Here is an 11,985-nt window from a genome sequence, read left to right on the forward strand (position 1 = left end):
TACAAAAAAATGAGTGGGTAAACCCTGAAAGCAGGTCATGGTGAAAACAAATCACGCTCCCTATACTTATAGTGCATTTTTCTGCAAAAGGTGGGTAAACTTTTAGGACAAAAAAATTAACTCTCCACTACACCATTGTATGTGATGCTGTTGCTGTTCTCTGTTCCTCTATATTTCATAAAGAAAAAAAATCTAAATGCTCAATCATTTTGTTAGATCAGCTGGCAGACCCTCAGCCCTGGTCTTGTGAGTAGGAGGACCCTGATTTCAGCTGTCAGTATCTGACCAATAAGAGGGCGGGAAGGAGGGCCTCTCTGTCATGGATAGCAAAATGGACCAATCAGATGTTAAAACTCCACATAGCAACCCCAATCACAGCTGCAGGAGGACTTGGTCGTGAAGGTAGTAGTGGTTACCCGCCCCCCACGCTATCTTGTAGACACATTTTTGTCTTGCTTGGCAAGCTAACCAGACCTTTTCCCTCAATGCAATCAGGTATAGCTAGCTAACGTTACATGTGATTCTGTCATTTCAAACTATCTTAGCTATGTTGATGGTTTGCTAAGCAAGTTTATATTTTGGGCACATTTGGAATACAATGCCATCTTCGATGGAAGGATCTTCTAGAGAAGGTGACCTGTTTACTGTGAAACATGAGCTGAAAAATGGTAAGTTGGCTAACTAGCTAATAGTGATTAGCTAAAGAACCGGTTAGCTAACTTACCCTGCCGCTGGGGTTTGCAAGTGCAGCCGGTCAAGTCCAAAAAAGGCAGGGAAAAGTGCTTGCTAACCTAGCTAGCCAAGCTAACTTGACCATCGTCACGCAGGGTGGGCATAATTTGTGCAACGTTCCAACGGGAATCTGTACCAACAACTTCGTAAATAACAAGGTTGCCAACAAACAACGCATACAAAGTTGTATAGCTGCAGAATAAGATACCGGATAGGGAGTGGGCTATTTCATTGTTTTTCACTCACCACGTTTGTTCCGAAAAATGTCTGTACTCACTCTGGTAGCCTATGGACAAACATTAAGAATAAGCTACGTGGTGAGTTGCTGCCTGGTGAATTGATCATGCTACTTTGTGTTCGTTGATTCTTGGCAATCTTGTAACGTTACTTTACGAAGTTTTTGTTAGATTCCTGTTGGACACAAATTATACCCACCATCGTCATGTATGCTTTTGGCGGCTATTTAAAATGGCTCAGGTTTTTAAACGGTGATATTATCTATCATTCAAACAAATGGACAAAAATAACATCAAACCCTCTGTAACGTTAGCTAACGTTTGAAGTATAACACCGAAGAGCGCTTGACAGGAGGGTTGGCTAATGGCTAGCTGTTTGTGTCGGGCGTTTTAAAAGCCTGTTTTCTATTTGTGGTGGCTTGTACAAGTTACAACAGTAGGTAATATTCCCATCCGCATCGTGTGTGTTAAACTGTATCGTGTGTGTTAAATCATAGTGGTTATTTTGTGCTGCGGTCAGACATTAGCTATGCCATGGCATTCAGACTAGAGAACCTTGAGTGATAGCTGTCAGCGTTCAGTTTCAGTTGAACACTGCACTGTCTGTATTTCAAGTTTGTATTGTCCCACCCTATCAATCATTTTTTTGGAGGATGTTGCAATGTAGCCTAATCATTCATTGCAAGTGTAATTTCCTCTTTTTTTCTGTACTAAGAATTTTGTGATCTTTATTTACTTCAAATGTTGACCAATTATGTTGACCTTCCCATTTTTCCTCTAGAAGGGAGGGTGGCCCCATAGAGTACCACAGTAGGAGTCATAATACCCATAAAAACTAGCGGTTAAACACGGAAATGGTTCCAATTGTTTCCCACCTAATTCATTCAAAGATTTGTATAACTAACTCAAGCTAGACCAGAGCCTGTCGTTTCCTATGGGAGCAAATTAATCATAGTGGGCAGAACAAGCAAGTAGATGGGCAGAGCCAAGCACGAGCTAGCGAGATCCTATTGGCACATTCTAGCATGTACAGTGCATTTGGATAGTATTCAGACTCCTTTTTTCAACATTTTATTACGTTACTGCCTTATTCTAAAATCAATTAAATAAATACAAATGTTTATCAATATACGCACAATACCCCACAATGACGAAGCGAAAACAGGTTTTCAGACATGTTGAATGCCAAGAGTCACGTCTGGAGGAAACCTGGCACCATCCCTACGGCGAAGCGTGGTGGCAGCATCATGCTGTGGGGATGCTTTTCAGGGACTGGGAGACCAGTCACGGTTGAGGGAAAGATGAACAGAGCAAAGTACTGAGAGATCCTTGATGAAAACCTGCTCCAGAGCGCTCAGGACCTCAGACTGGGGTGAAGGTTCCCCTTCCAACAGGACAACGATCCTAAGTACACAGCCAAGACAACGCAGGAGTGGCTTCGGGACAAGTCTTTGAAAGTCCTTGGGTGGCCCAGCCAGAGCCCGGACTTGAACCCGATTGAACATCTCTGGATGACCTGAATTTAGCTGTGCACCGACACTCTCCATCCAACCTGACAGAGCTTGAGAGGATCTGCAGAGAAGAATGGGAGGAACTCCCTAAATACAGGTGTGCCATGCTTGTAGGGTCACACCCAAAAAAAGACTTGAGGCTGTAATTGCTGCCAAAGGTGTTTCAACAAAGTACAGGGTCTAAACTTTGCTTTGTCATTATGGGGTATTATGTGTAGATTGAGTGGGGAAAAAAGCAATTTAATCCATTTTAGATTAAGGCTGTAACATAACAAAATATGGAGAAAGTCAAGGGGTCTGAATACCTTCCGAATGCACTGTATCTGAGCAGTTCCTTAGCAGAGTAGCAGCCCATACTGTGTGAGTGAAGACATGGGCTTGTTTAGCCTCCCTCTCTCGCTTATCTTTTCTGTCTGTTTCTCTGTCCCTGTCTCTCTCTCCCTCACTCTCCCCCCTCCGCCCATCCACACTGCACAAGACAAAAAATGATGGCTACGAATGTATCTGTATATAAAGTGAAGTGATATATTCCAAGCTGTGCCTTAATATAATATGCACCTGTTCTTGATTAGAAGACAGTTTGGTTGATTGTGATGCCATAGCCAGCTGTGAAACACAGAAACAAGTTATCATGCAGGAAGCCAGGCAGTGGTGTAAAGTACTTCAGTAAAAATTCTTTAAAGTACTACTTAAGTGTTTTTTGGGGTTATCTGTACTTTATTTACTATTTCTATTTTTGACAACTTTTACTTAACTACATTCCTAATGAAAATGATGTACTTTTTACTCCATACATTTTCCCTGAAACCCCAAAAGAACTCGTTACATTTTGAATGCTTAGCAGGACAGGAAAATTGTCTAATTCACACACCTATCAGGAGAACATCCCTGGTCAACCCTACTGCCTCTGATCTGGCAGACTCACTAAACAGTGTGAGCGTTGGAGCGTGCCCCTAGCTATCCGTAAATATAAAAAAACAAGAACATGGTCCCGTCTGGTGTGCTTAGTATAAGGAATTTAAAATAATTTATACTTTTTCTTTTAAAATGTAAGTATATTTTAGTGATTCCATTTACTTTTGATACTTAAGTCTTTTTAAAACTAAGTACTTTTAGCCTTTTACTCAAGAAGGATTTTACTGAGTGACTTTTACTAAAGTCATTTTCTGTTAAGGTATTACTTTTACTTAACTATGACAATTGGGTACTTTTTCCACCACTGAAGCCAGGAGTAATAAATAAAGTGGGTCTTTAAAAACAGGGGTCATGAAGAGAGAAAAAAATTGGATGGCTGAAAATAGTCTGGTTTTTGCTCAAGGCTCTGTCTGTTCTGCTTTAGATAGGAAGGACTGCTGTAGGGCAGGCTACTTATTAGCCTATTTTGTTACAATGTGCCCTGTCCTTGTATGTTGTTTTTAGACATTATGTTTTAATGGGTGAAGTTGTATAACGTTTGCTCTCTTCTCATACTGGGCATTTCCATGTAAAAAGCCCCATGAGCACTAACGTTGTTATTCGGAGCACATCACATTTTGTATAAAATGAAGGCGAAAAGTCTATATTCTTGTAAACTTAAGGCGTATATGGGTGATTCCACGCCAGTGAGAGCAGAAAATATTTTTGGGTGTCTCCGATTTTTCTGTCAATTCTCACATAGAAATATAATTGTGAGGGTGGACATGCATTTTTATATTTATATCACAAACCATATATTATCATGATGAAAGTGGCCATTTTAGACCCTTTGTAGACCTATACACTCCGCCTCTAAGACTCCGCACCTCTCTGATTCAGAGGGGTTGGGTTAAATGCGGAAGACATGTCAGTTGAATGCATTCAGTTGTACGACTGACTAGATATCCCCTTTCCCTTATGATCCGTGAACTGTACATGTCATTACAGGCCTACTCCTTATAGTGTGCTCTAACATGGAGTATGTTTAGATTCTGAAATGCACATTTTCACATTTATTCCACATTAAAAATATTAATATAAATATCTCAACTACCCTTTTTGATTTTGTTCATTTTTATATGTATTTTTTTGAAACTATATACTCTTTAAACATCAGATTTCCAGAGTGGACTCTGGTACTTTTAATGATATGACCGACCCATTTTATACATAAACATTGACACGTCAACTCATTATTAACCAATCACATTCCTCCTTTTAGGATTGCGTATTCATCCAATCACCAGCAGAGGGAGTTCCCTTTGAATCTATTTACCATTCACTGTGCTGGTGGTCACAACATTTATCAGAACTTCAGAATTACTGGAGTCCACTGGAAATGTTATGTACTTGTAGATTATAATGTTCCAAACTATGTCTGAAACTGAACAAAATCAGTTTGTTTAATAAATTAATGTGAAAATTATATGTACAGTACCAGTCACGTTTAAACACACCTACTCATTCCAGGGTTTTTCTTTATTTGTACTATTTTCTACATTGTAGAATGATATTGAAGACATCAAAACTATGAAGTAACACATGGAATCATGAGGTAACCAAGAAAGTGTTAAACAAATCAAAATATATTTTTGAGATTCTTCAAAGTAGAATACTTTTTTGGTTGCTATATGACTCCATATGTGTTATTTCATAGTTTTGATGTCTTCACTATTATTCTAATATGTAGAAAATAGTACAAATAAATAAGAACCCTGGAATGAGTAGGTGTGTCCAAACATTTGACTGGAATTCTATGTCTAGTCACAATTCTCGGAGATCTACGGACAGTTCCTTGGACTTCATGGTATAGTTTCTGCTCTGAAATGCACTGTCAACTGTGTTTTCTTTCTAAATCATGTCCAAACAATTGAATTGGCCACAGCCTAGGTGGACTCCAATCAAGTTGTAGTGACATCTCAAGGATGATCAAAGGAATTTGGATTCACCTGAGCTCAATTTGGAGTGTCATAGCGAAGGGGTGTGAATACTTATGTGAATGAAATGTTAATGTATTTAATTTTCAATACATTTGCAAAAATGTCTAAAAACATGTTTTCACTTTTTTCATTATAGGGTAATGTGTGTAGATGGGTGAGAAAACAAATCAATTTAATCCATTTTGTATTCAGGGTGTAACACAACAAAATGTGGACTAAGTAAAGGGGTATGAATACTTTCTGAATGCACCGTAGCGAGCTAGTGCTGTTAGTTCGTTCTCACATCACTTGTCATGATGTGCTGGCGCTGCTCTCCTTTCACTCGCTCACTCAGCTGCCTGAAGCGGTCTCTCGGAACACACATACCCCTCAGGCCCTCTACCTCCCTCCCTTCCACTCACTCAACAACAGCCTGCCTCACTGCCTGGTGGTCAGCAGCAGCAGGTAAAAGTGCATTGGTGGTTCAGTGTTAGAATTCTCGCATGCTACGCGGGAGGCCCGGGTTTTATTACAGGCCAATGTGTAGATCCTTTGGCGTCAGGTAGCTTCGAGGTTAGAGCTTTGGGCCAGTAACCGAAAGGTCGCTGGTTCGAATAATGGAGCCAACAAGGTAACAAAATCTGTCGCTGTGCCATTGATCAAGGCACTTAACCATAATCGCTCTAAGGGTACTGTACAGTGGTGGCCCTGCAGGTGTCTCAGGGGACGTTGGGATATGAAACAAAACACATTTCCATTACACACGGGTGTGTAACAGGACAAATATAAGCACCCTCCAAAATTATTATTATAAAAAAATGTATAGATTTTTTTTAAAAGAGAAATGCCATTGCGGCTGTGGTGCAATTTTAAAAGTAGCCCATTTTGGCCGGAAAACCGCGGACATAGCAACCCTGGGGGCTGTGCGCACTGAAACTTGAAGTGCTGAATTATTAGTTTTTAGAAGCCCACAGCACAGGCTTAGAAGTCGGTCGAAGTTACCCAGAAGTGTTTCTAAATCCCAGATGGGAAAAATGAATGGTGGAGAAACAATTGGAACCATTTCCCTGTTTGACCGCTAGGTTTCATGGGTATTATGACACCTCCCCTGTGGTGCTCTATGCCGTTTATTTTCTGCATCATCTCGCTGAGTCCACCTTTTAATGCCAATCCCTGGTATGATCAGACCTCTGAGGTGGCCACTTTGATGTGTACAAAACTGTCCCAGTTCATAATAATATGAAGAAAAGTTGGCATAAGTGATTTTAGATGGCATTTACCAGATCCTGCACATGATGAGCCTCCAGGCCTACTTACGAAGCAGCTCGATAGCCTTTAGCAATGAGACGAGGGTCTGGCTGGAAAGAATACCCAACCCACTCAAAATCTAGGGCCTTGAATGGATGCCTGGCTGGGCTGTCAGTCATTGGTGTTATGCAGTCTGAACCTCTTTACCTCCATGTTGTCAGTGGCAGACAGCCTGACATGCAGGGCTCTGGGGCTTACAGCCAGCCAGCCAGTCAGTCAATCAGCCAGCCAGTCAATCAGTCAGTGAGTGTCTACCGAGGTGGTGACAGAGAGTGCGACGATGAAATTGATATACACGTTGTGCAATGGTGAACTCTCCTTTTTGTGTTGCACTTCCGCAGTGAGTGAGCGAGAAAATACTCTTTGTGTCTCTCTGTCTTGTCTGTGAGACAGCAGGAATGTGTTCGCTACAATAGACACGCACATCTTAAAGGAGCATGTCCGGACTGCTCTGCTCTGTGTGCTTAGAGACATGTGCACAGATGTGCGTTCCCATGCTACCCTACATCGAACATCGCTTACAAGGCTACTAGCACACCCTCAAACTCATAGATTACCTTCACTCTTGCTTGCTATGCACTCTTCTCATTCTCACCCATGCCATGCATGCACACATGTCAGCCGAGGGTTAGCCTAGATACTCTACCCTTAACAGCTGCTCTCTCTGCTTTCAGAGTTGTGTTCACTCCAGTGACACATTAGGCTAACGTGATTTGGATAACAACATTGAATAATGCAGAAGTCATCAGTTTCGGCATTGAGATACATTTTTAAAAATGTCTTCTTTTTTTTTGTTGGTCCAGGCCAATGTTCTAGGCCTGGTGTGTATTGTTAAGCATTCGTGATACTTTCTTGTTTGTAAGCTAAGGATCTTACCATCTTTGTCATCTTTGTCTTGCCACAGCCAACCTGACCGGCCACGTAGAGAGGGTGGGCATCGAGAACTTCGAGCTGCTAAAGGTGCTGGGAACTGGAGGTGAGTGACAGGTCTAAAAGCCAATCCAGTGCTGGAAATTGTCACAGTTTTTGAGAAGGTGCATTCATTTTATATCGCACCATCTGGTGCTCCAGGTGAGCTACACATGCACTGAATGCTTTTGGCTGCTGAGTTAGAAAAACATTTTATTTGTTGTTGTTTTTTTCTTCTCTCTCAGCCTATGGCAAGGTGTTCCTGGTGCGCAAAGTGAGCGGTCACAATGCAGGGCAACTATACGCCATGAAGGTGTTGAAGAAGGCCACAATAATACAGAAGGCCAAGACAGCAGAGCACACACGCACAGAGAGACAGGTTCTGGAGCACATTAGACAGTCACCGTTCCTCGTCACCCTCCACTATGCCTTCCAGACGGACACCAAGCTGCACCTCATACTAGGTCTGGATCGCTCTCCTTCTCTTTCGCGCTCTCTTTCTCGGTCTCTCTCTGTCCCTTTCTCCTCTTCTCGTTCTATCTCTCTCGTTCTGTCTTTTCCAGAAAGTTGTTCTTTTACAATGAAGACATGAGTATGAAGTATATGAAGTACGAATGTCAAGTAGCAGAATGCAAGATTGTTAGGAAAGGAATTCAGCGTTTTTCAGTGAGACTTTTCACCTGTCTTACAGTGAACTGAACTGACCCGTTGAATTCTGGAAGTATACCGGCAATGTTGAAATGTAATATCACGGAGTTAAGACAACCTGGCTCGTTCATACCCGTTTCATTGTTATTATGACAGATTATGTGAACGGTGGGGAGCTCTTCACACACCTGGTGCAGAGGGTTCGGTTCAAGGAGCAGGAGGTAGCCTTGTACAGTGGAGAGATAGTGCTGGCACTGGAGCACCTACACCAGGTGAGTGTGGGGTACTTGTAGACATGCACTTCATTGTTTTGTCATTCCCGAACTTCATTAAGGTACAATAGCTTTGGAGTTGTAGCCTAAAATGCCGCTGCAAATGGGGCCGTTTCCTCAGTCATTCATCACACTGTTATCACAACTGTCGTACTTTCAGGTCCGGTTTCCCGGACACGGATTAAGCGTAATCCTGGACTAAAAAGCTATTTCACTGGAGATTCACCATGCTTTTTAGTCCAGGACTATGCTTAATTTGTGTCTGGGGAAACCGCCCCGTGAAATACTTTCTGGATGAATTTCTGGCTGCCGATTCTACATTGTTGTCATAGTCGAGCCTTGTAATCCCCTGACTGTTTTCTAGCTGGGGATAGTCTACAGAGACCTGAAGCTGGAGAACATCCTCATGGACTCCAGCGGGCACATAGTGCTCACAGACTTTGGCCTGAGCAAAGAGTTTGATGAGGTATGTATTACAGATTTTTGGAGCAACGGGGCCTACCCCATACATCCATGTGAACGTTAAGACACAGAGGAGAGTTGTACTTTAAAATGGTTAGACTACTTACAGTATTAGGGTGTATTCACACTCGCGACGCCTCCCTTTCAGAGTCAATGGCTGAGTAGGGCCGGGTAATGTACTGTATTTGACTATACAGTATACGGTATTGATGCACGGACCGGTTTGGGTTTTTACTCGGGCTGGGAATTGCCAGGGATCTCACAATACGATATTCTCACTATACTTAGGCGCCGATACGATGTGTATTGCTATTCCATACTGTGATTTTCTTGCGGTTCGATGTTCTAAACCTATTGCTTACCCATATCTCTGCTGCGGAGGGACAAGAGGGAGCCATGACAAAACACGTTTTGATCAGTCACGGAAAGTGTGCTATGGGCGGAGTTAGAAAGTTGGGTGTCCGAAGTATTAGAATGGAAATGTACTTTTAATCTGTCTGTCTACATATTTCAAGTCATGGTAAATGAGTGTGCAGTGAGATACCCGGTGGGTTGGATGATAGTTTTCTCATCAATCACCTTGAAAAAAAGATAGGCTTGAACTGGTAATCAACCAACACTCAATCGTTAACACAATGGAAAGGCCAAATGCTTTGTTATCTAAATGTTGAATGTGCGTGGGCGACGGAGAGAAACAAAATGGCTGCAGTTTGAGGTCATGTGGCGGAGAGTGATGAGGTTGCTGGGGGGGGTTGTGAGCAGGTGGGTCTGGGCAGGTGTGATGTCGTTGATGGTTGTGTGCGTTTCTATGCTGTCATTTGTATGTGTATTTTTTTGTATTGAAAAAAATATAGAAATGCTGAAAACAAATGTGCTCCCTGTTTAAAAAGAAGATGGAGAACAAACTATGAAGGAAAAATACTGGAGTTTTGGTGCAGGTACAGCCAACTAGCGTGAAAATATATTGCGACATTGTCAAAATGATACGATATATTGTCAAAAATAATATCCCGATATGTAACTGTATTGATTTATTTTAATTTTATTTCCTCCCATGACTAGTTTTCACTTTACCTTCTATAACAGTATTTCAATGTTTTGGAATGTTAAGTGTGATACGCAACTATGCTGCGTGTAATGTCCATTTTTCTAGTTTCCTCCGTTTGTTACTTGGTAGTCCTCTCCTCCCTCTTACCACACCAAGCCCTGCTCTCCCCCAGTCACTCCAAAGAGAGCAGTTGTTGCTCGACCACGGAGTCACGAGCACTTCACTTTCACTCTGCCGTCTGCATGGTCAGACGCGACGAGATGTTGGTGACGGCAATGCTGCTTTCAAACCGTGCTTTAATTAATTACACTATTAGTTTGTGTATCTGTCTGCAAACACCTCGTTTTTCTTATCAAGTTTTGGCTAAAAATCAATAATGTTCTCCGCGAATGCTAATCACTAGTTAGCTAGCTAAATGTAATCAGAGTCAGACCAAACGTAGCTACGCTGTAGTTAATATACAGCCTGATACCAGTTCTGATGTAGGCCTAGATCACTATGTTGCTTGTGCAATGGTATCTTCTAAATCAGAGAGGAATAAGCGAAGCATGAATATGTTAGCTAGCTAAAGTAAGAGAATACACATTTAATGTAACATCGTATATGGTCCCCTAGGAAACACTTACCAACACTTTGGATCCTACCCTGTCACAAGAATTCCTCTCTGGCTTATTTATTTGTTGTCATGTCAAACAACGATCTATTCAACATGCTGCCCACTGTTAGAGACTATCTGACTTGAGCCCGTTTTAATTACATAATGAGCCTGTTTATAACGGCATAATCAGCTTATTAGTAGTAATAACTTGTTATCGGTTAGGATGTTGGCGCTTGTGTGGTGTTGCAGTGACAAGGGGAAGGAAGTACAGAAAATTTCTGTCTGTCCAGACATCTTGCTAACGAAGTAGGTAAAAGGCAACAGTCAAGTCTCAGTTCCTGATAAGCTAGGCTAGTCTCTATGGAAATAGGGTAAGGAGAGATGTGAAACTGAACGTCAAGGTGAGGACAACAGTTAGAGACTGAACCGCTGAGAGGGGGCCCATAGGGGCCCACCTAACAACACTCTAACTGAAGCCTTATCTCTCTCACACACACACACACACACACACACATCCCCGCCCATGAAGGTTTTGGGCTCAGTCTGGGCCAAGACAATACCATAAGGAGCAGACTCTGTTCCTGCCCAGTAACAGAGAATGACTGTTTATCTTAGACATACAAGGAGAAGACTCCACCTAGTCGGAAGATTGAAATATGTGCTTGTGTTTCTTGGATGTTGTGTTGTGCAGCTGCGACATCCTGTTGGGTGTAATAAATCTAGTTTGAGCTTCCTTTTGGGGTCCGTCTGGATTTGTACCGGAACTTAGAACCTAATACCACTTTTTTCCCAACTATTGAATTACAATAATCATTCTACTGCTTTCAACAGTTCACTAATAAACTACTTTAGACCTAGATTTTGTTGCCCATATCTATCATGCAGCCCTACGAGACAGTGTGGAAATGTTAAAAGTGCAGGAAATGCAGATGTTGATCAATTGTTTTGGGTTGGATTGAACAGTATAAATCAGAATGGAGAATGCCCCATAAACATCACTTATATTTTCTATGTTGCCACCCTAGGGATCTTATATTATTAAAAAACAGTCATACTGTTATACCGTAAAAAATATGTTCTGATAATATACTTTGGCCATATCGCCCAGCCCTACGGAGGAGTATGCGCTCTGTGTGTTTTGAGGCCGTGTTTGGAGTGAGTTGTTTAACGCAATTTAAGCTCATGCAACCTGACACGCCTACCTTCTAACACGCCTTCCCCATTTACATACTTTGTCTCTGTCATTTTACGCTGCGTTGCTCCGTGTGAATGTACTCTTGGTTAAAAAGTTATGCAATGCCAAGCCCCTTGATAGGCATGTCTTCTCTCTTTTACTTATGGATGAGTATTTATGCTAGCACAGACACCAGACCACCCAGTATCTGCAT

The 11,985-nt window shown here is 41.9% G+C and overlaps 1 protein-coding gene across 1 annotated transcript in view; it reads left to right on the forward strand.

Moving 5' to 3' along the window:
* The first annotated feature begins 344 nt into the window (after positions 1 to 344).
* The window catches only part of rps6ka5 (ribosomal protein S6 kinase, polypeptide 5), a 35,195-nt gene continuing 23,554 nt past the window's right edge, over positions 345 to 11,985 (forward strand). The window contains exons 1-5 of the mRNA XM_029729257.1: positions 345 to 668; positions 7,565 to 7,636; positions 7,815 to 8,033; positions 8,374 to 8,489; positions 8,854 to 8,955. Of these exons, the coding sequence (XP_029585117.1) occupies positions 599 to 668; positions 7,565 to 7,636; positions 7,815 to 8,033; positions 8,374 to 8,489; positions 8,854 to 8,955 (579 nt within the window). The 5' untranslated portion in view covers positions 345 to 598. The remainder of the gene's footprint in view (positions 669 to 7,564; positions 7,637 to 7,814; positions 8,034 to 8,373; positions 8,490 to 8,853; positions 8,956 to 11,985) is intronic.

The sequence above is a fragment of the Salmo trutta genome, chromosome 33 (assembly GCF_901001165.1).
Source record: "Salmo trutta chromosome 33, fSalTru1.1, whole genome shotgun sequence".
NCBI classification, from domain to species: domain Eukaryota; kingdom Metazoa; phylum Chordata; class Actinopteri; order Salmoniformes; family Salmonidae; genus Salmo; species Salmo trutta.